This window comes from Paramisgurnus dabryanus, chromosome 4 (assembly GCF_030506205.2).
Source record: "Paramisgurnus dabryanus chromosome 4, PD_genome_1.1, whole genome shotgun sequence".
NCBI classification, from domain to species: Eukaryota; Metazoa; Chordata; class Actinopteri; order Cypriniformes; family Cobitidae; genus Paramisgurnus; species Paramisgurnus dabryanus.
The window spans coordinates 41433415-41461219 of record NC_133340.1 but is presented as its reverse complement, the minus strand read 5'-3'; the positions used below and the strand labels follow the sequence as shown (position 1 = coordinate 41461219).

At 35.0% G+C, this 27805-nt stretch overlaps 1 protein-coding gene across 2 annotated transcripts; it reads left to right on the top strand.

Moving 5' to 3' along the window:
- Positions 1 to 95: 95 nt before the first annotated feature.
- On the top strand, positions 96 to 27805 carry ugt8 (UDP glycosyltransferase 8). Of its 2 annotated transcripts, none has more exons than XM_065275061.2 (6): positions 96 to 330; positions 4983 to 5809; positions 12256 to 12398; positions 15106 to 15182; positions 24251 to 24470; positions 25156 to 27805. In XM_065275061.2, the coding sequence occupies exons 2-6, from the start codon at positions 4985 to 4987 to the stop codon at positions 25523 to 25525; spliced, it is 1635 nt and encodes a 544-aa protein (XP_065131133.1). In that variant the 5' UTR covers positions 96 to 330; positions 4983 to 4984; the 3' UTR covers positions 25526 to 27805. The 2 variants fall into 2 exon arrangements, with proteins under 2 accessions (XP_065131133.1, XP_065131134.1); XM_065275062.2 differs by lacking the exon at positions 96 to 330 and adding an exon at positions 470 to 620.

The following is a 27805-nucleotide window of genomic DNA, read 5'->3' as shown; positions in this document are numbered from 1 at the left end:
TGTTGAAACGAAGCACCTTGCGCATCCCAAGGGATTTGAACCCGACCAAAGTCTATCTATTGTTATAGCCTATAGTTTACAATGCTATAGCTCAACCACTCCCTTCAGTCGCTGTGAATTGAGGTTTCGCATATCCCGCCCTCTGTGAGCTCGGATACACAACGCCCCATCTCACAGGCATTGGAAAAAACACCGCTCCCGGGGATACAGGCAGTTTTCATCAAACTATACAATTTGTGGATTTATGTTAACCTGTGAGAGGCAAATACTGCGTGGGGACGTCAGTTTCGCATACATTCAGACGCCGATCTACCGGGCTCACCTGTACAGGTAAGCAGCGTACAGTAGGGCGGGCATTTCATTTGGGAAACAGGTGTTACGCTCAATAGAGACTTGATAAGATATTTTCACACACAGTCAGGTGTTTCGGTTGCAATACGGGTTTGGTAGCCTATTGCAGAGGTTAAAAGTTCTGGTATTGTTGACATTTGTTAGTCTGCGGGTTAGTCTAAACTGAGCGCGGGGCATCTGCACGAAAGATTTTTCAAACGGGAAATAACGCAAGAATGTCATCTGATATCGATAGAGTTGACTTGATGATAAAGGCCAGCGAAACCAAGGTTCCATTTGGGACGTGATGTACTGTAAAGATTTACCTGCTTACTTTCATCAATATTTAACCAGTATGGCCCAGCGATCGATTTGCAGGGGGTAAATTCAGTGACATTCAATAATAGCTTGTTTTTTTTCTTAAGGAAACTTAAATAAATAACGCTAATGCTGATAGATATGGCGTCTGAAATAAAGTGTTTGGTTGGCGGGTTAAGTATTGATTCATGATTTGTAAATTACTAAACACCATTAAAATAATTAGCTCTTATTTTGATGTCGTTCTTGCACAAAAAAACCCAAATGGTTTCACGACAGGAAGGAGGTCATTAGGCTACGTGCCCCTATGGTATGCATATTTATGAGTGCTGATAATCTGCTTTATCATCCAACTATCTTTACACAATCATTGATACATGAATACATTTCTGTGGAAGTATATCTTATTTTAAGTTTCATCGTTTTTTACATTTGATCAAATTTGTCATTTAGTGGAATTAAATATAGGCCTATTTTATTATTTTGTTAACAGTAGTTATTGTGAATTAGTAGATACATAATAAACATATGTATGTGGGAAGGCAAAATCTTGTTAGGCCTGTTTAAGGCCTGTTCTTCCATAAACTTCTATTTTTGTTTCAACTCCACCTCACTTTCTGCTGATGTGCTACCTTCTTGTATATTGTGCAGTTATGGTGAAAAGTACCAGATCTAACCAGATCATACACAACCACATTGTACCTAAGCTGTATTTATTGTGCAATACATCTATATGATTTTTGGCATGCTTGTGTAAATAGAGGTGCTGCTATATTTGAAAAGGATGTTGCCTTGTGGGTTTTGCATTTCTTTGCATATTGAAAGTCCATTCGAACTCGGCTACCACACACGTAGCATCAATTATCCATTTTTTCTCATCCTCACCAATGTCTTTAGTAGGACAGCCTTTTTGTTTTTTAGTGGAAAAGGTTTGTTGTCATTATCAAACTGAGTACAGACATAGGTTCAGTAGCACATATATATACATTGTGATGTCTTAAAAAGGTCTAATTGTGATCATAGTGAAACATGGAGGTCTTTAGATTAAATAATTTATCTGTTGTCTAATTTGACAGAAAAATGAATAAAATTAGATATGATGCCTCTTTTATGACTAATACAAAAAGCATCTTTTCATGTACAGAAGTGATACATGGTTGGTAGATGTTTACATTTCACTCATTTACATTTCAAGTACTTCATTAGGTACTTCAAATAAGTACTTAGTAAATTGTAACAAACATGATGTTTAATCAGGAAGATTGTTCCTTTGCTAAAGTACTGGGTGGTGTTAAAATCATGTGAGTCATTTATAAATGTTTGATTTTTGGGGTTTTCATTAGCCCTTATCATGTATCCCATCATCCAAATGTGTCACCTGACTATAAAGCTTGTGTTTTAATGTGACCTCTCCAAAGTCTTGGAGGCATCTAAAACCCCATGATGATATCAAACAGTCCCTCTTTCTTTTTCTTCTAGAAGGATAATGTTAAAGCATTTAATCTGACTTTTTGTGTTGGTATGTGTGTTACATTAGCGTTTTAACATATATTTATTATATTATGAATAAGGACTAAAAGGGGGACCTGAATCTACAACAGTTTAAAAGTGAGTGCTAATTTTTAACAAATAATATCACCTTGCTGGCAAAGATTAATCACATACAAAATAAAAGTGAGTTTTTGCATAATATATGAGTGTGTGCTGTGTGTAATTATTATTTATAGGCTATATAAATACATACACATTCATGTATGTATTTAAGAAACATTTACATGTGTGTATATATATATTTATTAAGATTTTTATATAGTCAATATAATATATAAATAAAAAAATTCTGAAATGTATACATGTTTGTGTGTGTGTTAAAATATACATAATAATTACACACAGTAAACACACATATTTTCTGCAAAAACTCACTTTTATTTTGTATGTGATAAATCTAGATTAATCTTTGCACTATATGGGGTGGTTTCCCGGACAGGGATTATCTTAAACCGGGACTAGGCCTTAGTTTAATTATAAAATATAACTTGTTTTAACAACCATGCCTTACTAAAAACATTACTTGTGTGCATTTTGAGGCAAAAGAAAGGGCACTGATGTATTTTAAGATATGTCAGTGCAAGTTGTTTTGAGTTTGGACAGCTCTTACATTTATTTTAGTCTAGGACTAGTCTAATCCCTGTCCGGGAAACTGCCCCAATATCACACAGTAGTCGCCACTTTTCTTTTGCATCCTCACTATGATCAGTTTTCTATACTTATTAGTCCAATCACTGATACTGGCTGAGACTAGTTTGGACACCTATCGGTTATTTAAACAGTTTTGGAAAATCACCCAGAAAATTTTACATTGTTATCAGTGTTTTAATGCGATAGGGCTGACAGCATTGTGATGAACAATTCAATTTATCTCCACATTTCCGTGCGTTTAATAGTGATTATTCTTTCTGATGGGGTGGAAACCTGAACCATCCATTAGTAACACAAGCTATGACGTTGCTATGGTACAGCTTGACTCCGGCAGGGTTACCATGGTAACCGTCAACAGTCTGGTATAAAAAAGTTGTAATAGTGATAGCCCACCTGAAACTCAGAGAGCCAAAAGGTGGAAGGTTCACATCAGAAACAACAGATGTCTTTTAAAAGCAGGCGTATTAGGACATTTACCTCAACAGCTGGCTTGTACGGCCAGAGCCATTATGTCTCCAAACTTCATTAAAAGTGAATTTGTCTGAAGTTTCACTTAAACCCCATTGCACTTTGGCTGGTCATTTAGACATGCGTTATAATTTGGGAACTTATTGCATTTGGTAGAATGCAACAGTAACATTCACGCTTCTCTCTTTACTGACGTGCATGGCTTGGATTTTGTTTTTAAAGAAGATTGGCCCATGCAGAACTGTTGTTTTAGTTATCTAAAGCAAAAGGGCCAAACTTCATTTGGATGAATAAACAAATGAAGGCAAAATTTGAAAGGATGCTCTCAACGTACATCTAACAAGGCCCAGTCAACTACTCACCACAAAGGCTTTATCTAAGCAGAATAACAAGCCTTCTTCCTTTTCCTCAATCTTTTTGTCTTACCTCAAAATGTATTACCTCTTTCCTAAACCCTTCCCCTCCCACAATGACAAACACCTGTTTATCGGATCCCCAGGCTCATGATCTATTATATTCTTTAAATCAAGGCGTGAGACTAAGATAACAGGAGTAGTATATAGCCTTAGGGAATGCTTTTAACATGTTATTAAAGACAGACTGCTTAGCCATGCAGAATTTCCCTTGAGAATCAGTGTTCATGGTTGTCATCTGTAAAGTCCTACTTATTGGGTCAATGGAAAGGGTATCCGCTTAGGCCTTGTGGAGGAAAAAAGCAACACCCATGGCTATACTTGTTTTCTTCTTATTTGAATCATCCTTTAAGATGACTAAGGCTTTGTTCACACCATACACAAATCTTATTTGTTTGTCAAATCCCTTTGGTGCATCTTCACTGGTTGCTATAGTAACAAGGTAGTTTGCTTACTCTTTCCCTATGCAATCAAGTGCAGTTAAAGGCATTCGCTAAATATATATTTTTTTAGTTTTAAAACGTAGCGTGAATATGTCAAATACAGTAATGCCACTGACGCTTTGTCTCATGAGGTCTATTTAAACCAATGTACAGATCTCTTGGCATTGTTCTTGGAAATATAATTTTTATGGCAACAGATGTAGATATTCTAGATATTGACTACACAAACAGATCCGATTTCATCACTTTCACAATGACTGTGAGAACTGACAGCCCTAAAGATTGAAAAGACAACTAGTGATAGGGTACAGTGTGTGAACAATGCTGTACGGTACATTTGGGAGGCCATTTTGTGAAAAAGGTCAGTGTAAAGATAGAGCGAATTTTGTGTGTAAGCACATGTTTGCCAAATGTGCACTGACCTTTGTACATCCTATCAGTGGAAAGCAAATACAGCGTCATAGGTCCCCACACATTCAACCCTAGTACTGACTCACATTTTCTGACACACACACACAACAGTACATAGTGGGGATCTCAGGTCGTGCAGTGACCATAAAGATGCTCACTATTTGTATTTTATTTTGAATGATTTGTAACTACAATGAAAATGAATGAATTGTTATGTAATGGCTGTGTAATATCTTTGTTATACAGTTGTTATAACATGTTATCTTCATATCTAAGTAGTCATACAATCACATATTATTGATTGATTGATTGATTTTATTAAATTGAAGTTGATTCATGGTAGAAGTATAAAGGGTGAGTAACACCATTAATGACATCATTTTTTTTCTTTCTGCAGTCATGAAGTCTTTCTACCTGCTTGCCACTTTGATATGGTGTTTAACGTCGAATTTCTCCTGGGCAGCTAAGATCGTGGTGGTTCCACCCATTATGTTTGAGAGCCACCTGTATATTTTCAAGACCCTTGCCTCTGCTCTCCACGCCGAGGGCCACGAAACCGTCTTCCTCGTCTCTGAAGGTCGAGAGGTACCACCATCCGACCATTATCGACTCCAGCGCTACCCCGGAATTTTTAACAGCACCTCAGCCGATGATTTCCTCCAATCAAAAGTTCATAACATCTTTTCGGGTCGTTTCACAGCTCTGGAGCTTTTTGACATCCTGGACCACTATTCTCAAAACTGTGACGCTGTTGTCGGGAGTGCTTCTGTCATGGAACTGCTAAAACATGAACGTTTTGACCTCCTATTAGTTGATCCCAATGAAATGTGTGGATTTGTCATAGCTCACATTTTGGGCGTCAAGTATGCGGTGTTCAGCACGGGACTGTGGTACCCTGCGGAAGTTGGCGCGCCGGCACCCCTGTCTTATGTTCCAGAATTTAACTCGCTACTAACGGACCGCATGTCATTGTTTCAGCGGGTAACTAACACAGCAGTGTACCTCGTTTCCAGATTTGGTGTACAGTTCTTGGTGCTACCGAAGTACGATCGCATCATGAGGAAGTACAACATCCAGCCCTCTGTGTCCATGCATGATCTGGTTCAGAACAGTCGACTTTGGATGCTGTGTACTGACATGGCCCTGGAGTTTCCAAGACCCACTCTTCCACATGTTGTCTATGTAGGGGGCATCCTCACCAAACCCCCCAGCCCCTTGCCACAGGTAAGAATCACTATTGTTGCATTCACATTATTTTTACATATATTTTAGTTGAAACAGGGCTGGACAAAAAAATCGGCCCTGGCATTTTGGCCTAGACTGGTACCAAACAGGGAAGCCACCAAACACTTCCGTGTTTTCCCTATTTTAAGCCTATTACATGAGGAGTTATACCAGTAAGTATGGTGCCACAAAATAAAACTTTTTTTGGTACCATAGGAATGAATGGGGCTAGGCTAAATGCTAACACATTCACAACGCGCTGTACAGTGCACACATTATAATAAGAGAGGTATGAATTAATTCATCTAGGTTGAGGTAATAACATAGTTTAATATGGCAAAAGGGTAGACTATTCCTTTAATATTGATGAATGGTGGTTATTAAAGGCACACGCCCACATTTGGGAATTAAGCTTATTCACTGTATCCCCCAGAGTTAGATAAGTCCAAACATACCTTTCCCATCTCCGTGCGTGCTGTAACTCTGTCTGACGCAGCCCCCGCTAGCTTAGCTTAGCACAAAGACTGAAAATAAATGGCTCCAGCTAGCATACTGGTCCCAATAAGTGACAAAATAACGCGAACATTTTCCTATTTATGTGTTGTGATTTGTATAGTCACACCGTGTACAAATAACAAGGTCATATAAGACACAGCCATCTTTTAACAGTATACATACTGGGAACTTTATTCTCAGAAGGCAAAGCACTGCTACTATCGCAACACATAAATAGGAAAATGTTCGCGTTATTTTGTCACTTATTGGGAGCAGTATGCTTGCTGGAGCCATTCACTTCCAGTCTTTGTGCTAAGCTAAGCTAGCGGGGGCTGCGTCAGACAGAGTTACAGCACGCACGGAGAAGAGAGCAGAATGTACGGACTTATCTTACTCTGTGGGATACGGTGAATAAGCTAAATTCCCAAAATGTGGGTGTGTTCCTTTAAGCAAAACCAGTAAACATCGTTACAATCAGGGTTTGAATTAATTTTTTTACTGACCAGCCAATTTGGCTACTAAATTTTTAGGTTACTGGCCATTCAGAACTTCTACTAGCAAAAAAAAGAAAAGAAACAACAAGATTAACTATGTCACAATGTCATCAATATTTATCAACATTTATCAAACATTTAATTAATATTAATTATAAAATCTGATTTGCATATTTTTCAAACTAAATTCTGTCATCCTGCCATCTCCTTCCTTTCTCTTTCACCAATGCCTTTTTCACCATAATGTTAATATACTAAATAGATTTTCTGTTTAATCTTAATGCTGTAGCACTGTCTTTTTATACTCAACTCTTCTTGGCTGTACTACATGAAGCATAATAGTGTTTTCATATTGTTCTTTAACCAGGTTTTTAAAGAATAAGTCAAAGAGATGGCATTTCTGCATGTTGCTTATAAATGTCTGTAGTGATGTCTTGTTTTAATAAGCATGTCACTTATAAACGAGCTAGAGAACTGAATGAGAGACACGGATAGACGAGTCATTCATGACAAATTTTTGACTTAGTATTAAAACCTCTGCTATTTTTTTTCTTTTGATCTTGGGTTAGTAACCCCATAAATATCACCACAATATTTTGTTCAAATCTCAAGTCTAGCGCGCCATTGTTTGTTGCGTTGTAATGTGTAGTGACAGGTGTGTTCATGTAAGCCAGAGATGCGCAGATGCTGCGCATTAATGCTGTATTTAGTATTTAATGAGTATTTGTACTCAAACTGTGCAGATTTGGCTTACATGAGCTTTACAAAGAAATTAATGAATGAACATAATTTATTAAAAGGGCACACGCCAAACTGGCTAGTGATTTGACAACCTTATCGGCCACAGCGTATTTTTATCCGCATTTGGCAGGTTTGCGGGTGTTCATTTCAAAACACTAACATTATGTATTGTAACCAGTGTTGGGGAAAGTGTTTTACTTTTAAAAGTAATGCATTGCAATATGAAGTTACTCCCTCAAAAAGTAACTAATTGTGTTACTTAGTTACTTTTCATGGAAAGTAATATTTAACGTTACTTTTAAGTTACTTTTGCTTTACTTTTTCTTACTTGGCTAAGGCTTGATCTCTTTCAGGCCTTGCAGGTGTTTTTTTATTACTGAGAAGTTCTGCATTCAGAAATTGCACATTTCCATCGCAAAAATGTCAAGCTCTGGCCTGACATCTTGGTTTTTGTTCCCGCTCAGGCACGCACGCATAGAGTGAGTGATTCGACGTGACTATGTTTAGTTTAATTCAGTACATTATTATTTTTTTAAATCTAATTAATTAAACTAAAAATGTACTTGCATTACTTTTTTAAAAAAGTAACTCAAATATTAATGTTTACATTTATTAAGTAATGTGTTACTTTCCTCGTTACTTCAGAAAAGTAATATTATTACGTAATGCATGTTACTTGTAATGCGTTACCCCCAACACTGATAACAAATGTCTGCAGAGAGCGTCAACAGACTGGTGATTATTATTTTACTTTCAGTTTACATTGAGATCACAGGATTACTTCTGAACGACGCTTAAATCCACTTAATCTTTAATATTTGTTCTCGTACAATAGAAATGGCAAGGACATGCAGACATAAAATGAATGTAAACTCAGAGGGCTTAAACTGCTCAGACTCCACACGTTATTGATTAACAGACAAACACAACGCGCCTTAGACTTTAAATGAGTTCCTAAATGAACATGTAGCTGCCAAGCTGACATAGTCACAGTCTCGCAAAGCCAAAAGTGAAATTATTTTATTGCAGTTTTCACCAAACAGCTAGTTTGTCTAGTATTTGTGTTTTATCAATGGGATATCTACAATAATGACATGGCCAAGGGTTTTGAAAGCAATTTTGCTTGCCACAGGTGCACTTGCTTTTCCCTCATCTCTCTTTTGTCAACATTTTGTCAGATGCACACAGAGAGCCCAAAAAGAAGTTTTTGTAGATGTGATTGGGCCAGGCAAATGTCAAATTAAAAATAACTAATAGGCTGCTGATTAGGTGTCTCATGGCCTGGTTTGTTCAAAAAATAATCTTATGCTAACTTTTGCAAATGCATTACGCAGCGACAAATGCCAGTCCCTCCAGAAAAACGCGATTATGCGATCGCATGATTCAATGCATAATCAGCCAAAGTCCGCATGTTTATGCAGGGGCCGCATTTTTCAAATAAACCGCACTTTCGCCGCATAAATTGCAGATTTTCATGCACAAAATATGCAGGGCTTGCATGGTTTCATAATCCCCGCATTTTTGTAGCAAAAATCACATTTTTGTGAAAGTTGAAAAATTTTGCATTTACTTGACACAAGCGCAGCCATGCCCCCTGTTGCCATGGGAACGTTATGAAGTGACATGAGTATGTGACGTGAACATCATTGAAAAGCTGCAAACAGTTTTTGCAAGTTCCCGCAATTTCATTGCATAAAATTGCATAAATATTCCGTATATTCCATCAAATTTTTTTAAGAAAATGTGCCACAAGATCAAGGATCTTTGCCCGCAACAATCACAAAAAAACTTTGGTTTTCTGGAAGGACAGAAATGCATTAAGATCCCAGCGCCATCAGTGATTTATGCAAAATAAAATTAATAAGCTGCAATGTACAGCATGTCAAAAATAGTAGGTCTTGTGTAGAGATGTATAAGCCCAGGAAATATGATGGGCCAGAGGGAAATCGCCCTGTCTGCCAAATTGCCAGTCCGCCCGTGAGTTCACCTATGATGTTTTGAACACAAGAACAGCATAGTTAGATCAATTTGAACAATGCAACTGCTTGTCTTACTCCATTGTTGAGACAACAAACACACATTTCTGTCCCTTTTCCTTGAGGGCTTTTTCTGTGACTGTCAGTGAATGTTTTGCATGCATATGCATGGTTTTAATGCTCAGGTCCATGAATGCCAGTTAATGATGTCATTTACAGATTTACATTGAGGCCAAACACTGATATGGCCAACGTTCGAAATGACACAAGCCACTTCCTCAAGAGACCTGCAGTAAATTTCCTTTTTACCTATTTTATGAATTAGGCAATGAATACGGAGGTTGCTTACACTTTAAAAAGTTGGATGAGCATGCACTGAACTATTAACCTTCATTAACAAAGATTAATAAATGCTAAAAAAAACTACATAGTACTCATTGTTTGCTAATGCATTTACTTATGTTAACAAACACAACCTTATTGTTAAATATTACCATTATATTTTAGCATCTTTAAAGTGATCTTTTGGCCTTTTTTCCACCGGCTTTTGAGGAATCAAATATTATACCATATTTGAAAGAGTACATATCTTTTTTAGGCTTTTATTTTCTGCTTTTTCTTCATTATTTTGTCCAAGTCAATATAATTACTTTTGTCCACATAACTAATTAGACAAGTTCCTTAAGATTAAAAAGTTTTAAAGATCATGAAATAAACTTTAGTAAGTTATCCCTAAACTTTTGATTTATAGCATGTACAGTATATGTTAAAAGTTAAGAAAATGTCCAGTATGCCCATTATATTTCCATTTTTCCAGAGCCATATCCAATATTATCAACTCTTTGGGCATTATGCTCACAAAGGCCGTTCTTATCCAAACCGGTGATTGCGCGGAGCTGTGTGGTGAATAGGAGTGGGGGTTCTCAACCTAGACTTGCACTTTTGGAATACCAAGCGTGCAAAGGCCATCATTGTGTGCCGCGGAGCCTTAATGCAAATAGCGCATTTGTCAATGCAGGGTTTCTGTAAATGTGCCCATTGTCGGGTGTGTATGAAAGACACAGAGACCAGTGTGTGGGATGGACAGTCAGTGCCAGGCCAAGGAATTCTGTTCAGCTGCAGCTGGACTCCTTCAGACAGCAAGAACGCAGTTCTTACACAAAACCCCACTCATTCTGAGGCTAACACTAACATAGGTACCACAAAAGACTAACACAAAATGCCATTAATCCGAGGAATTTATTGTACTATGTAATTGCACTTTGTAGATTACAGTGTGTTTACAGTTTAACTAAAATTGTTTGAATTGATTAGCATTGTAAACAGCCACATTCATGTTTTCATGTGTGCTAACAGAAAGCCTTGCTCATTCAAAAAACATGCTGTTAAAAAACACCTTTGTTTAACCACAATCTCTTAACTAGGGTTGGAAACTTTCCATGGAAATTACACCAACTATATGGGAATTGTGGCACTGGATAAAGATAAGTCAGATGTTGAGGAAGCTAGTGTAAGCATGTGATATGCAAAATTGACCAATAATTCCCTTTAATTTCTTAAATTTCCAACTTGGAATATTTTCAGAATTCCCAGAAAGTCTTTATAGGCTGCTTATTGAAAGCTAAATCGAAAATGGAAGCAACAACAATACCATTTTAAAGTAGCTTTTAACAGCATTTGTGACATTTGTGAATATTGATTAACAAAAAATAATAGTTCAAGTTTTTTTTTTTTAAGTGACACTTTCCCACTAAGTCGTGCTTTTTGGAGTGGGTACTTTTTTTTTTTTTACTTTTTTGGTTTAAAGTCTACCACAACTATTTTGTTATATCTATTATCCATACTTCAAATGTAATTAAAAATTGTAAAAGTCTTGTAAATTAGTGAAATGATTTTAAACACTTTAAACACTGAAATATTGAAATGATGTGAAGCTTTGTGACTCACTTAATCTTTTAATTGGTGAATTAAAATCATTTAAACATGGCCTTCAAGTCCAGTCAACCCACAGGATGATTTGTATGATTCAATTAATCTAGTTCATTTTCTCAATAGTTTCTCACTGCAAAAATGATCAATGTGTTATTGTTTGGGTTTAGGTGGTTTATCAAAACTACTGTGGTTACCTGTATTAGTATGACTGTGGTTTACAAGGTAGGTAAAACAGGTCTTGAGCAAGTTTAGAGACTTGTAACACGTGATTTGTCTTTGGCAAAGGTGGATCGTTTGAAATGTGGTTAATTATTGTTGACACATTAAAGCCATTTCATGTGTGATTCACATGATTAGAGAAACTGCTGTTTAAATTAATTTACATAAGAATGAAAGTTTTAATAAACGTGTAATGTCTTTTTAAGCCTTGGTCAAATTGATTCTGTATTTATGGGAAGGTGCTGTTGAATGCTAACACTGAATTGCATTCTTCATCTATTTCCTTGTTTAAGCCAGCACAGGCTCATAAAACATGGGTTGTTATCGTGCTACTAATAAACTTTTATTAGCTCTGTTTTATAATTCTATTGGAGGGATAGCTGGCAGTAATAAATTCAATATTGTTTAAAAATGCAGTTTTTGAAATTTGAATGCTTGACTTCCATTTTGATTTCCACATTTTAAAAAAAAGTTTCTTTTGTTTACCCGGAGACACGCGCGCAAATACAGTAATCTGAAAATTCATTATAGTGTTCCAAAACTTCATTGTAACATTGTGTTTGATTATCCTACATGGTTGTATCCACAGGAGTTTGAAACCTGGGTGAAGGAAACAGATGAACATGGATTTGTGGTGGTGTCATTTGGTGCTGGAGTGAAATTTCTTTCAGATGACATCGCTCAAAAACTCGCAGGAGCCTTGAGCCGTCTACCTCAGAGGATCATCTGGAGGTACTGCCATTTATACCAATCTTTCAACGGAACAGTGTTTCATCCATCTTACCAAGAGCCAATCAAACTCTGATGCACATAATGTTAATGTGTTACTGTGTAGTTTTATAAAGTGTATGGAGGCAAAAAGAAAGTATTGAACAGTGGGTACAGTTCATGTGCTGAGGGTGTTATAAAGCCTTAACCAAACGAACAAAGTCTAACAATGTAATAAAACTAATCATTTTCCACTAAAAAGTGGTCTGTTCCACTTACTAGCCAACTTGGCTACCATGTACATTTCTGGCACAAGACTGAAACAGTGCCATAAAGGAAGAACAGACCCAAATATGTGATTTATATCTTATAGGTTAACTTTTTGGTTTTAAATTAAATTAAGCTTGCTATATATTTATTATTATTTTTATAAAGGCATTTTTCTCTTCATTCAATCTGTTTTTTAAGTAGTAGTTACATTTCCAAATTGAAGATAATTTATGATCATCATTTAATCATTCATTCATTATCTGTACTGCCTATTCCTACTGGGGTTGTGGGAAGTACTGGAACCTATCCCAGCTATCTCGGGGTAAGGCAGGAACACATTTTGAATAGGTGGTCAGTCCATCAGAGCATTATTACTTTGATTATTATTTTATACTGTGTTTTATTTCTTTTGACACTTAAGGAGAGAGATAATCTCAAAATAAAAATGTAATCTTTATTTACTTATTACGTTCAAACCACTTATAACTTTCTTTGTTTTTATATACCAAAAAGTACGATTTTTTTAATACAAAACTATTGTTTTGGGTTTCTTGTTGTATGAGCAAAAATATTTTATATTTTAAGTTTCTCTATTAGATTTTTTACATGGAATATCATATCACCAATTACAACATACATTTTATACAATTATTATTTTATTACTAACACTACCCCCAAAAACATACTTCTCTCCCTCAAGCTATAACTTTCAATGAAGGATTAATAAAAAAATAAAAATATTTTTTTTAAATAAAATGTACATATATAAATAACTAAAATAGCTATAAATGAAAAATAAAACCAAAATAATTAAAATAAATAATAATAATAATAATAAGTTACGTCGTATGAGTAAAAAATTACAAAATGTTCATTTTTGGGTTATGTATCTTTTTTAATAATACAAATAATGCAATTAACACACAGTATGCTCAAAGACATTGTAATTACACTGTTAGGAAATAGTCAAAATATGTCCCCAAGCTGTCATTCGGGCAGTACCCTTTAAAAACGTCCTAATATGTACCATACAGATATTTATACATTTGGCATACATACTAATATGAACTCTTTAGGTGCAAAGTTGTACTTTTTGAAAGGGTACAGCCCCAGTACAAATGGTACATATTTTTACCATTAGTTTTTCTGACAATGTAAATTTAATAATATAAATGTTCATTTCCTTTGAGCTTCATCATTTCCTTTGAGCTACTAATTTGTTTGTCACATACTTTGTAGTTGTTTCTTTTATTGCTCTCTTTCCCTAAATGAAGTTGCATGCAAGGCACTACCTTTTGTTGTCTTAGCCAGTAATATTGCCATGACTCCTGTAGTCATGTCATATAATGTCAGTTGCTCTCTAGTGCTCAGGCAAATGTGCCGAGGCAAGACTTTACTAATGAGGAGACTGGAGGGTGTGGAAAGTCTTCAGGGAACAAGTGCAGCATAGGTAAATATAAATAGAGAGACTGATAGATTGTACTAAATCACAAAATAATCAGATGTATTTACAAGAGTCAAAACATTAAGAGTCCGATAAATGACTTCATGCTATTAAGTTTTTTTTCTGACTCATCCACCCTGCAAATACAGTATAGCAATGGTCATTAGAGATCCCGACTGCTGTTCGGTTTCTTAGTAACTGCACAATGTTCGTCACTAAGTACTGCACAAGCTGGCCTCTAGTTTGTGGCAACTTGCTGTGTTTGTGTATGCGCAACTTAATGCTCTTTACCAAACATACAACTAGATTTCAAAGAGAATCCTTGAAAGGCTATTGTTGTGCTGTTAGCTAGCTAATAATTGATCAGGTTCTTTTGTAACCCACAGTACACTTATTGCAGGACCCCCTTAAAGTCAACATGACCCTGTTTACTCTCTTGATGCACTATCCTGTTCTTATTGTGTGTGTGTGTTAAAAAAACGGTAGGTTCCAATCCTTGATTCTGATTGGTCAATAGGTGTGCTTTTTTCATGCTAAAACACGGCTATGACCGAGTGTTGTTAATATTACATATCTTTGCTTCAGCAAGCATTAATTTCACAGACAGGATCACATATTTAAAATGTTGCATGCATTACTGTAAGAAAAAAATGAAAACAATATCATTGGAGCTTTGAATTCCGATGGAAGCCATGTACAGTAGCTTGTTTGCTTCTGCGTTTAGTTCAGAGTGATTGAATTTCAACTTTTGCCTTTTAATTTGCCTTTTGAATATGAGAGTTGTCATTGACCTAATGCAAATCATCTGGTCTCTGTCTCTTTGTTCTGTTCGTCTCTAATGCACATTTACACTTTCCCTTATACTTCTTTTTTCTGAACTTTAAACACATATTTTAAGGATATGAATAAGTAGTTTTTTTAATTTACTAGTGCTACATTAACAAGTCCTAGATGAGTTAGGTTTCAGTTTTTAAGGGAACTTCACTCATAATATGTTATGGTTTAATCACACTGTAGGTTCTCTGGAGTTCCTCCCCATAATCTTGGCAACAATACTAAACTAGTGGAGTGGATGCCACAGAATGACCTGTTGGGTAATTATACATCTCACTTTATTACTTCTACTCTATTTATCTCTAAATACACGATAACACTATTATTAAAAATATTTTAATCCTTTCAAGGGATAGAATAACCAAAAAGGAAAATTCTGTCATAATTTTCTCATTCTCATGTTGTTTTTAAATCTGTATGAATTACTTTTTCTGATGAACACAAAATAAGATATTTTGATAAATGGCGGTAAGCACACAGCTGATTGTAAGCTTTCTCTTATATAGTAGGAAAAACAAATACGATGGAATTCAGTGGATACTTTTAACCTGTGTGCTTACAATCATTTATCAAAATATCTTCTTCATCATTTATCACAATACTTCCATAATTTTCTTTTCCTACTATGAAAGTCAATGGGTACGGCATCATTTATAAAAATATCTTCTTTTGTGATCTTCAAAATAAAGAAACTCATACAGGTTTAGAACAACATGAGGGTGAGTAAATGATGACAGAATTTTCATTTTTAGGTGAACTATCCCTTTAAGTTCTTGGTTCAGTTTTTTCTGTCATGAGTCACACTTGTTGCTCTATATACATTAAATAACTGCCTGTGTGTGTCGATGCTCCTTCCTCAGAAAACTTGAGTCACAATGAACATAAAGTTGTATTGTTAGTGTGGTTAGTTGTACGTTAGCTTATCCAGTACCATTACACCCCTAAAAAAACATTTAAAAAACAAAATAGGAAAATCAATGGGAAATTTGCATTTTCGTGTGTGGCCAAGGTTTCTCACGGATAGGGTGTGTGTCACTCGGCTCATAAATAGTATCATGAACTATAGGTCATTTTATTCTTGTGTAAAACTGCTGTTTATAATTCTCTAAAGTTTTTGTGACTGTTACAGAGAGTGCCGGTTGCTCAAACATTAACTCACCCTCATGTTATTATGGAGTATATAGAGAATATTTTCTTCTCTGAAAAAAATAATTTGATAATTTTTGTCCACTTGAGAACTGGATCACAAAGTTACTGTATATTGTTAAAGTGAATAATTTTTTTATCAGTTTCTATGCACTGAATTGGTTAATCTTGTTCAGGAATCAGACCGATTTGGTTCTTAAATTCATTTCAATAATGATTATTGATGATTAAAGATGATTATAAAACGGGCAGTTCTGGTTCTTCATTCTGATTGGTTGAAACGCGTTCTAAGCCGTGATAAAATACACCAGTAACCTCACGGTTCAGACCACATTACATACACTGTAAAAAATTGCTGTAAAAAAACGGGGAATTTTGGACAGTAATTTACCGTTTCTCATAAATACAGTTGAATACTGTAAATAAACAATAATATGACAAACAAAATAATAACAGCAAGCTCCTGTTCAGTCTTACGGGATAATACAGTATTTTTTGGTTTGGTCAGGCATGTCAAACATGTGACGAGCTCATCTGCAACCATGAGTAAAACTGATTTAACTACACTGTTTTTCTGCATTTTATTATACGAGAAGGAAGCAGAATTAAAGACTATCTATCCATTTTCACTCCGATTGTGACCCTACCAGCACTGAGACGGACGACGAATTCACTTGTTTTTTACTCCTCGCCTGTATATCAAGGTAAGCACAAACTGAACAGAGTCTGTGTTTCTAAGTGAAATAATTGACAAAATGTTATATATATTTGCTTATTTTTGAAATATTTCTAAAAACGATTTATTTGATTTTGACATAGGCTATTTAGGGCAGATTGTTAAACGAATTGGCAACTAGCTATATAGGTTAAATACAAATAAAGATGCTAATGTTAATTTGCAATCTAATCAAATGTCTGACTGATGTGCGATTATCTATTGATATTTTTTTTAAATCTACATGAGGGATTGGGCTCTGTTTCACCATTTGTTTGTATCTTTTTTCAATGTGTGCACTTTTAATCTTTGTATAGTGCCTCGTGAATGTGTTAGCATTTAGCCTAGTCCCATTTATTCCTATGGCTCCAAACAGGGATGAATTTAGAAGCCACCAAACACTTGCATGTTTTCCCTATTTAAAGACTGTTACATGAGTAGTTACACAAGTAAGTTTGGCACAAAATAAAACTTTTGTTTGGAGCCATTGGAATGATTGGGGCTAGGCTAAACGCTACATTCACGAGGCACTGTAAAAGATGAAGTGCACGCATTGAAAAAAGATAGGGCTGTATTAATTCGTCTAAGTTGAGGTAAGAACATAGTAAAATATTGAAAACGGCTAGTCCAAGGCTGATACTGCTGAGTAAGTGTAACACTAAGGTATGGAGTATAAAACAATAAAACAGTAGGCCTATAGAAAAGTCTTTCAGTCTGTCTAAAAAATCTCTTTCTGTAATTAATATCATTAGCTTTTCTAAGTAATGGATTTGTAGCAGTATAATATCTGATAGTTTTTTGGGACATTAACTATAATTGTTGTCTGCATCAGTTGCTGGTGATGAAGTAACATTTGGAGGTTGGATGATCAGCAGTAAAAACATCATCATCTGTGAAGGCAAGATGAAGCTGCGAGGACACTGGAGTTTGTTCAAAGGTAAATCCTCTACTAGCTGTTCAAGAATGTCACATTGCGTTAAATTAGTGTCTCTTTCTTTTTTGTAAATTGACTTTAATTGCATTAGGTCTTTTAAATAGTAAGTCGAAGTTTAAGCTAGCATGTGCATATAGACATAACACTGGGTTTTGGCCAAATTTGTTGTCATGCTACATGTTTTTGAATAAAGTATTTCTCTCTCATTACTGCCAGAATGGCAACAACCAGAATATTTATACTGTGAATGCAGTTGGTTTTATCTGTCTTCATTGCAATTAATCTTTACTTCTCTCATTGTACTTTGTAGATGCTTAATTGGTGTGAACCCTAAGAGGTGAACAAAAGCCAGGCAGGTGAAGGTGTCCGAGAAGACAGGAAAGCTTGTCCAGAAAAACGCAGCAACTGTTAATCCCCATGTGACCACCCTCATCAAAAACTTCATGGACTTTGAGTGGCTTTCACATTGTATTCTGCAGTGTTGTGATATTTATGTGACATCACAGCATTATGTTTTATTCAGCCCAGTCTCATTAGTGAGGCAGAAACTGACATTTAAGAATGCACTGAATTTTGTTATATTTAATAAAAACAGTGTTTTATCATCATCCTTTGTTTGAGAATTTTTTTGCAAGCAATTTTAAGTGTTTATTTTAAAATTACATTTTAACAATGCTAGAAAAATCACATTCTACAGTATAAATAACAGCAGGAACCCTAAAATAACAGTATAATGCATCCAAACATCTGACAGTATTATACTGTGCAGCTCCCTTTTTTTACAGTACTGTCTCGTAATATTTGTACAGTAAAAAACTGTTGTTGTAAATTACAGTAGGTAATCTGTAAAATTACAACTATATGCTGGCAAATCTAGCTGCCAGTATATTACTGTAATTTAACAGTGAAATTTTTTACAGTGTAAGTATCACTGCGCCACTGTTGCTGCGTACTGATTTATGAAAATAAACACCACAGTCTTTAATCATATTTTAAATTTGTCTACAATTGCACAATTAATGGCGATATCCAGATAAATGTCAATAAATATTGTTGAGTAATCTCGTCGATAAAGACAAAACGTTGTCTGAGGAGTTTATAACTCAAGTTCATATGTCCGCTATTATCCACTGGGTGGCTATCTTACCCAACTTAAACACTGACGCATTCACTTAACACTGAAAACACAGCGTTTAAGATTTGATGGCTTTGAATCTGATCTCTTACTAAAGTTCTTCACAAAAATGGAATTATCTCTGCTTTTAGCTAAAAAATTTGAGAGGTGATAAGAGAACAAATGAAGGTAGGATGAAACGTTTTTTTTGTTTGTTTGTTTGAAAGCGGATGGTCTGTTTTTTCATTTGATATTTTATGTTTATTTAAAGAAGATAATTTTTCTGCAAGGCATTAAACTAAAACTGGGTGGCAAAAAAAGAGTTCAGCATGCTTCCAAGCATATTTGATCATCACTTCAACAGTTGCACAATATCAATGTTAATGTATAAATTAGATGAATGTTGGTTTATAAAATAAACACCACAGTCTCAAATCATATTTTCATTTTGTCTTTGCTGCATCTGTGTTGGTTGGTAACTGCGCTCTGTTTCAGTCACAGTTGATTCTGGGGAACTACTTTGTTTGGCGGAAGAGTAATATTTGTACTAATATAATTACAACTTATTTGTGTTTTATTTAAAAAAATCCCGCTAATGTTATGCATATGAAGTAACCGTTTTATAAACGCAATAAACCCCCTCGAAGCAGTGGGGTTACAGTGCATTTTATAACAGCTAAGGGGGTTTAGGCACTCCGCTTCGCGTCGTGCCTAACAACGCCCCTTAGCTGTTATAAAATGCACTGTAACCCCACTGCTTCTTGGGGTTTATTGCTTTATTATTGAATAAACTGCAATTCTTGCTGATATGTGCAGAGGAATGTGGTGTGTATATTGTATACACGAAAGCCATAATAAGTTGACTGAACTCATTTGATTGAGTGAACTCATTCCCTAAATAAAGGGTCTCCCAAAAATGTATATATTAACTTGATGGCCACATAGACTAAACTTAATTTGTTAAAGGGTCACTCCACTTTTTTATAAATATGCTCATTTTCAAGCTCCCCTGAGTTAAACATTTGATTCTTACAGTTTTGGAATCCATTCAGCTGATCTACGGGTTTAGTGGTACCACTTTTAGCATAGCTTAGCATAATCCATTTAAATCTGATTAGTCCATTAGCATCGCGCCTAAAAAATATCCAAAGAGTTTCGATATTTTTCCTATTTAAAACATGACTCTTTTGTAGTTACTTTGTGTACTAAGACTGACGGAAAATTTAAAGTTGTGATTCTCTAGGCAGATATGGCTAGATATGGCTAGAAATCGCAACCTTAATTTCCCTTTAAGTTCACCAAATTTGAAGTTTGTGCAATACACTTAAACAATTACAGTAAATGAACTTGGAGTTCATAAAGACTGAACTTAAATTGCCATTTCACTTTATATAACAAGGTGTAATGAAATGTATTGAGGACTGACTCTACAGTATGTCAATAAATGAATGAACTTAATTATCCACAGAAGCACATAACAAACTGCACTGTTCACGTGTATCTTCACTATATTGGAGAGAAATACAAATGTGGTGCATGCATACCAAAGGAAACTGATCACCTAAATGACAAAGAAACTATAATTTACAACAAAAACATCAGTAACCCTACAAAGAGTGTAAAACCCTAAGAAATTGTATTAACTGTGTATATGTACCATCAGTTGTTATTCTTTGACCAAAATTAAATCATTCAAAAATATCAGGGTTATGGCTATTCTGGGTATTCCTCACAGCATTTCGAACTAATAATTGCACTTACTTTAAATTTATTCATAATTGCTTGAATTTTTTGAGTACAAACAGCATCAGGGCTTTCAGTGTAGATTATTTTCGTTGTGGTATTTTGAAGCTTAGTCAGTTCCACAACTTTTGACCAATTACATTCCCTGACTTTTCCAGTTATGCTTGATCACTTCATGGATTTTACTGTTTCATAAAGAAGACAATTACAACAAGCACTTTCTAGCTAATAAGTGAGATTTTATCAATAACCAACTTTCGTGTTAAACATAACAAACTTGTTGATTTATTAAATAATGACCGAATAAAAATGAACGGCGTTAACAGATTATTCCGTGATAAACTATAACATTTTCAATCGACATTTGTCTTTTGAACAGCTGAATCTTCTTAGAATGACGCCTTGAGAATTTTCAAATTTTCTTGTAATAATCTCTGGCTTGATAAGTAGATCATGAAAGACAAAAGCACATCGCTGTGGCCATCAAAGAGCAGGACATTAGGCGGACAGCAGAAAGATGGTAGAGAAGAAAGAATGAGATACAGAAAAGTCCTCTGTGACCTCAGGCCCATGGTGAACAATTAGACAGAAACTCATTCATACAAACAAAAACACGGACAGGCTTTGTGTCCTGCAATACAACAGAGACATTATCCTAGGAGATGCTGAAAAGAACAGTGTGGAGAAGAAGCACACACACACAGACAAGAAAAAGGTTCAAAGTTTTATATCCATTTCTAAAAGCCAATGTATTAGTTACTCCTCAACAGTCACTACAGTTTCCATTAGAATGACAGGTGTCAAATTCCAGTAACAAGGGAGTTTTTTTATACTGTAGTCAGTGATAATATTGAAACACACCATTGAAATCTATTCACTCTGTGTCATTTGACGTGTATTAAGACTTAAACCAGCCCAATGAACCAGTTTAATCAATTTAAAAATGTTAGGACAAATAAGCTACTCTTACAAAATATGTGCAATTTTGGAATATAACTTATTTAATTGACTAATTTACTTAAGAAAACAATAACTACTTCCACAGTATAATCATAAAGGAACCAAAATATCTAAAAAGAAAATTGGAGGTGGGCTGTTTTGACCAGTTTTTGACCAGATAACACACTGGCAACTCCCTAGCAAATTTGTTCCACACAGTGCAACTTATTTACCACATAGTAACAAGGTATGGCAACCAGCCACAACACCTCAGTCTCTTTGGGCAAGCACCAATCACATTTTCTATAGATCATTTATAAGTAGATTTTTTTTAAAATGTGGTTTATGTTTATAGTGACATTTATAGATAACACAAGATATTTTGAACAGATCAGGGGCACCATTCACTTCCATAGTATGATTTTTCCTACTATAGAAGTAAATGTTCTGTTTTGCAAACAATCAACAAAAACTTTCGTTTCAAAATTTCTTCTAAATACACGCAAAAATTCAAGAAAACCTATACACTGCAAAAAAAGACTTTCTTACTTAGTATTTTTGTCTTGTTTTCAGTAGAAATATCTAAAAATTCTTAAATCAAGATGTTTTTGAAAATAATACTAGTTTTTAGACAAAAAATATACAATTTAAGTGAATTTATGCTTAAAACAAGCAAAAATATCTGCCAATAAGGTGAGAAAATTTTACTTGAATTAAGTGTTTAAGAAAAAATAAATCTTATTTCACATTTTTTTTTCTCACCCCATTGGAAGATAATTTTGCTTGTTTTAAGGACAATTTCACTTAAATTGTATATTATTTGTCTTAAAACTAGACTTATTTACTTAGGTCGTTTTGCTAATCAAGAAAAAACACATTAAATTAAGAATTTTTAGATTGAAAACAAGACAAAAATACTAAGTAAGAAAGTCATTTTTTGCAGTGTAACCACTCGTAGGCAATATTCACGTATAATCAAATACTACGCTATAAATATAATGTTTATAATAATGTTAATATATAAAATTTACATGATTATATTTTATATTATAATATTTTCTGTATTTGGTATTATTATACATGATCTATATTATTATTATTATTATTATATACATTAAATGATACATTATTATGGTTCTCAAACTTTTTCAGCATGTGGCCCCCCTTGTATACGGTGCATTCCTTTGCAACCCCCGAAATATTTTTTTTTTGACAAAAATTGTTCTAAAATTTAACATTTTAATTAAACAAAACATAATCAGGGTGTCCGCAGGGTAGTAAAAGGTAGTAAAAAAATCTACCAAAATTAAGGCCCTTGAAAGGTAGTCAAAGGTAACAAACGCAATTTGACTTGGTAGTAATTTTAACTTCCATGCTTTAACTTCATCTAGCATAGTTTAAAAATATATACGTGACAAAGACTTAACATTTGTACACGTATTTAAGCACCGCAGTTTTAAATAAAGTGATTTTAAGCGTGCAAGGTGCTTAAATGTTGTGATAAATGTGAGTTTGATGAGTTTGCTCCCCTGGGCTAAAATGTTAATTCAAGGGCTAGGGTTAAGATAAGGAGAACTGAAACTCAACTTGACCCTAAAAACAAAAAACATAATTGACAACGACAATACTTAATGATTATATTTTAACATTAGTGTACCTAATATGTATGATGGGTGTGACACTTATACCTTATAGCAAGTGGTGCTTTGCATACCCCTCCCACACCCCAAAAAAACGGGCTGCTGCTTGATGTAGTGTTGGTAGTAAAAAATATTTTGGAGGTGGTAAAAAAGGTAGTAAAAGGTAGTAAATTCATCTCTACACTTTAAAAAAACAAACGGTGCTATATAGCACCAAAACTGTTGCTTTGGATCGTAACCATAGAAGAACCGTTTTTAGTGCCATATAGCACCGGTGAAGCACCAGTGAAGCACCAGTGAAGCACCTGTGTAGAACCATATAGTGCTTTGTAGAACCATATGTGGTGCTATAGTGGTGCTATATGGCCCCTATATGGTTCTACACAGGTGCTACACAGGTGCTTCACCGGTGCTATATGGCACTAAAAACGGTTCTTCTATGGTTACGATCCAAAGCAACAGTTTTGGTGCTATATAGCACCGTTTGTTTTTTAGAGTGTATGATTCCTCTTATACCCTGATATTAAATTATACCTAGTAGTGCTGTTGGTAATTTGGCTTTTTTAAGGTTTAATTACACAGAATTCATTATAAATTAATGTATTTTATAAAATGTCATAAAAACTGGGGCACCATCTCGCGGCCCCCAGTTTGAGAACCAATGTAGCATACTTATTTTTTTCTACACATATAAAGAAGATGCAGGTAATGACAAATCTTCATGCTTTCCTTGCTCACTTTTTCAAACTCTATATGAAAGCATCTGCTTAATGCCTAATGTAAACGTCATGTAAATGAAAAGAGAAGTCCAAACATAAATCACTTGATCTCCTGTCTGTTTTAAAGTTTTCGTGAGACATTCAAGTGTGTCTATAAATACGAAAATCATACACAATTATTAGGGAATGAGACCTATTGTTCTAAACATTTTCCTTTGTGTTCTGCAGAACAAAGTAATTTATACAGCTTTGAACTTAAGGATGAGTAAATTATGAAAAAAAAATTTTTTTTTTGGTGAACAATCCTATTGAACTAAGCAAGATTTTTTGAAATTTTAGGTTTTTTTAATTGTATAATTTTTTCTTATTCTCCCACAGGCCATAGAAACACACGGGCCTTCTTGAGTCATGGGGGCTTGAACAGCATCTATGAAGCCATGTATCACGGTGTGCCTGTGGTAGGCGTTCCACTGTTTGGAGATCACTACGACACCATGACACGAGTTCAGGCCAAAGGCATGGGCATAATGTTAGAGTGGAAAAAAATGAGCGAGGAAGACCTATATACTGCCATGTTCAATGTCCTTACAGACAAAAGGTAATTTATTTATCTAACGGATGTTGTGCTCGCATGCCAATTCAACTAAAAGTGTACTGTTAACTCCTTATCAACTGACTTTGTTAAAAGTCACACTAAATATTACGGTCACTCTCTGTTAAGAAACAGGTAATACTAACCCACACCCTTGTGCTGAGGTGAGTTAATCTTTAATGACTGTGGAATTGGGGTTACTCAGGTTTAATGATAAACAAGACTCTGCAAAAGTGTCATTGTAGTTTTTTTTATCGAAACAAAATGTCTAAACCATTATTTTGTTTAGAAGAAATGCTTTATTATACTATTTCTTATTTTATAATATAGAGGCTCAAGTTGAGTTCTTATTTTTGTGTTAAGATAAAGTCAACTATTAAGTAACTAGTATGCGACTTGGTGAATTGGTCTCACAACCATCTTTTGTTTTGGTTTGGCATTCATCAGATCAAATTAAAAGTTGCTTATTCCTGGTATGGCTGCCTTTCTAAACTTAGACATATTCAATTTAAAATTGCAGAGCTGTATGTACATGTACTGTAAGCCCACACGAGAGTTCCTACTGTATAGTGCCATCTTGTGGACAGTATACCAAGATACATTTCCTATAGGTAGCCAGTAGGGACTGTATGCATTCAGGTATTGCATGACTTTGTTAACAGTATCTTTCCATCTCTCTTTCTTTATAAAGGTATCGTGAGCGAGCCCAGCTGCTGTCTCAGATTCATAAAGATCAGCCTGGTCATCCAGTGAGTCGAGCCGTTTACTGGATTAGTTATATTCTCCGTCACAACGGTGCCGACCATCTCCGTTCTGCTGTCTATGAGATCCCCACCCACCAGTACTTCCTATTGGACGTCACGCTGGTAATAGGAGTGTGCCTGGTTCTCCTCGGCTACTGTTTATACCGAATAGGCAAATTCGTCCGATCACGGCTGGGGCGTGGTCTTTCTCCAGTGGAGAAAGTCAACGGACACTGTCACGGAATTCCAAACGGAATTCCAAACGGCAAACACAACAGAAATGGACACGTTAGTAGCATAGAGAAGAAACTTAAGTAACGCCCTAGGATAAATCAACACTAACGCTTCACTAAAGAGAGGAATTAACTGCTCTTTACTCAGAACAGGGCCTATCCAGGAAATAAACAAAGAAAAAACTATTATAACAACGAACTGTAAGTGGGAAGCCGAGATGTAAGAAAACGTTCCTGAGGATGTTTTTTCCCTGAATGGAGTTCATTTGTGGTCCTGAATGTTGAGCTTACCCTTGTGGAGATTAAGAAATTAATGTTTTTAACAACAACATGTGGGACATCAAGTCTCAGTACATCCAAATACAGACATCTATATTTATTTATGAAACTAATCTTTGGAAAATTCTGTAAGTTTTTAAGGAAGTTAAACTGAATTTTAATTTATGTTCTCTATTTATGTCTCGTGCACTCTGTCCCTACTTGTTTTGCATCACTATTCATTTTTGCATGTTAACAGGTTTAGCCGTGCACACTTAAAACTCACCGCTGCTTGCGTTGGCAGTCCAAACCCAAGCTTTATCTAGTCTAGCATGATTCTTGTAGACATGCATTTTGCACTAGCTAATGCTGCTAGTTATAGTTAAAAACATTGTTGCAGATAGCTGTGTTAAATCCTGCTTCGGATTTATTTTTTTCTACTTTTTTCACATTTGTTTTTGCTTTGATGTTTTCAGCTAATGCTATGTAATGAATTGTAGTTAATGAATTCTAGTTTTTATATAAAATCGTAGATCAGATTTAACACCCCGTTCACACGTGTTTATTGTTGGCAGATCTGGATTTAAATTAACGATGTGAAACATTTGGTCTTAATTATTAAGCCATTGTTATGTTTGATGGATGTTTAGATTTTGACGTTTGAATTGCTTCCAGTTAGGTCCTCAAAAAAATCCCTTTTTACTGTATGGTTTATTTTACATTTTCATGTTTGTAAATTAGGAAGGGGGGTATAGTTTTCATGGGTTTATTTTATTTGAAAGCTTATCAGAAGAGTGTTGTTATCGAAGCTGATAAAGAGCATAAGCTGACATGTCTTGCCATGTTCCCACAAATCAGTAGGCCTGAAGTAACCTCGATTTTGGTACTGTAATTAACCTTGCCCATGGTGCTCTCCTGGTTCTTATAACCTTAAGCTATTTTTATCCAAGGATGTTCTGTGAAAGGCACTATTTTAATATGACTCGGTAACATTTCATTCTAACATTTAGTTGTTAATCTAAAGTCAGGTGGGCAAATGCAGTTTATTTGTGCATTCTCATTTACAGAAATTTTATTTAAAAGAAAACTTAGTGTCAGTTTGGGGTGTTATCAGTAAGTAACTCAGATTAATAGCGTTTGTTATGAATGCACCAAACCATTTTTTCAAAATACAAAGTGGTACTGTATGGTGAAACATGATGATATGTTTTGTAAGAATTTATTATAAGAATATGAAATTGTGTACAATTCTTTGTGAAAGCAATGGAGTGTGAATGAAAGCGACCAAAGTTAAACTGCACTTCAAAGGACATTAAATTAACATTTGCTTTGAACCAGTAGGCATCATTTTTTAAATAGTTTTTAATGAAGAGATTTAGAGGTGATTAGTGCTTGTAAAGTAAAGTGTGTTAGAATACTTGAGAACTGCACTGCGAGTTACCACTGTTCAGAAAACCATTGTCATAGATCACAAGAATCAAAACCTGTACAGCCTAAATGAAGATTCATTCAAGTCATAAGCTGTTCTTACCACGAGGTTCGGGGCATTTCTTCAGCCAAGCACTGTTTAAGACTGTCTGCATACTTGAAAATACACTGGCTGCAAATGCATCGGAGCTATGACTGGTGAAACAGTGATGCACGCTGACACACTTTGAAGATCTGATTGTTTCCTAGTTGTTTGTTTTGTATGATTTCAGTATTAATAATAGATGGTTAACAGCACTGGAAAAGGCTGCAGGTGGGCTCTAACATAACATAAGAAGCTGTTTGTGCGCGCGCATGTGTGTGTGTGTATGTAATTTCTTTAATGTTGAATGTGTATGTTTCAAGCTTGAATGGGGTTGTCTGAGCCTACTGTACGTGTGTCCTTGATTTGCTTTATATTCTGATAATTTAAAAACTACAGTTCACATTTAGCATCATTTTCTTAAATTCTCATTGTCCGACTTATTTCTTGTAGTTAGAGTAGAGGCTGCTTGCAGGAATTTAGTTTTTTTTTAGTTTATTATGATTTTGAATTGTATGTGTGTCTGTGTTATTATGTACATAAAAAGACAAACAAAAATACTAATGATAAATAAACATTGCATATTTTGTTTGCTTA

Coding starts and splice junctions, on each gene's coding strand:
- ugt8 (XM_065275061.2), top strand. CDS start 4,985: ATGAAGTCTTTCTACCTGCTTGCCACTTTGATATGGTGTTTAACGTCG. Junction 5,810..12,255: donor CCCCCAGCCCCTTGCCACAG/GTAAGAATCACT, acceptor TTGTATCCACAG/GAGTTTGAAACCTGGGTGAA. Junction 12,399..15,105: donor CCTCAGAGGATCATCTGGAG/GTACTGCCATTT, acceptor ATCACACTGTAG/GTTCTCTGGAGTTCCTCCCC.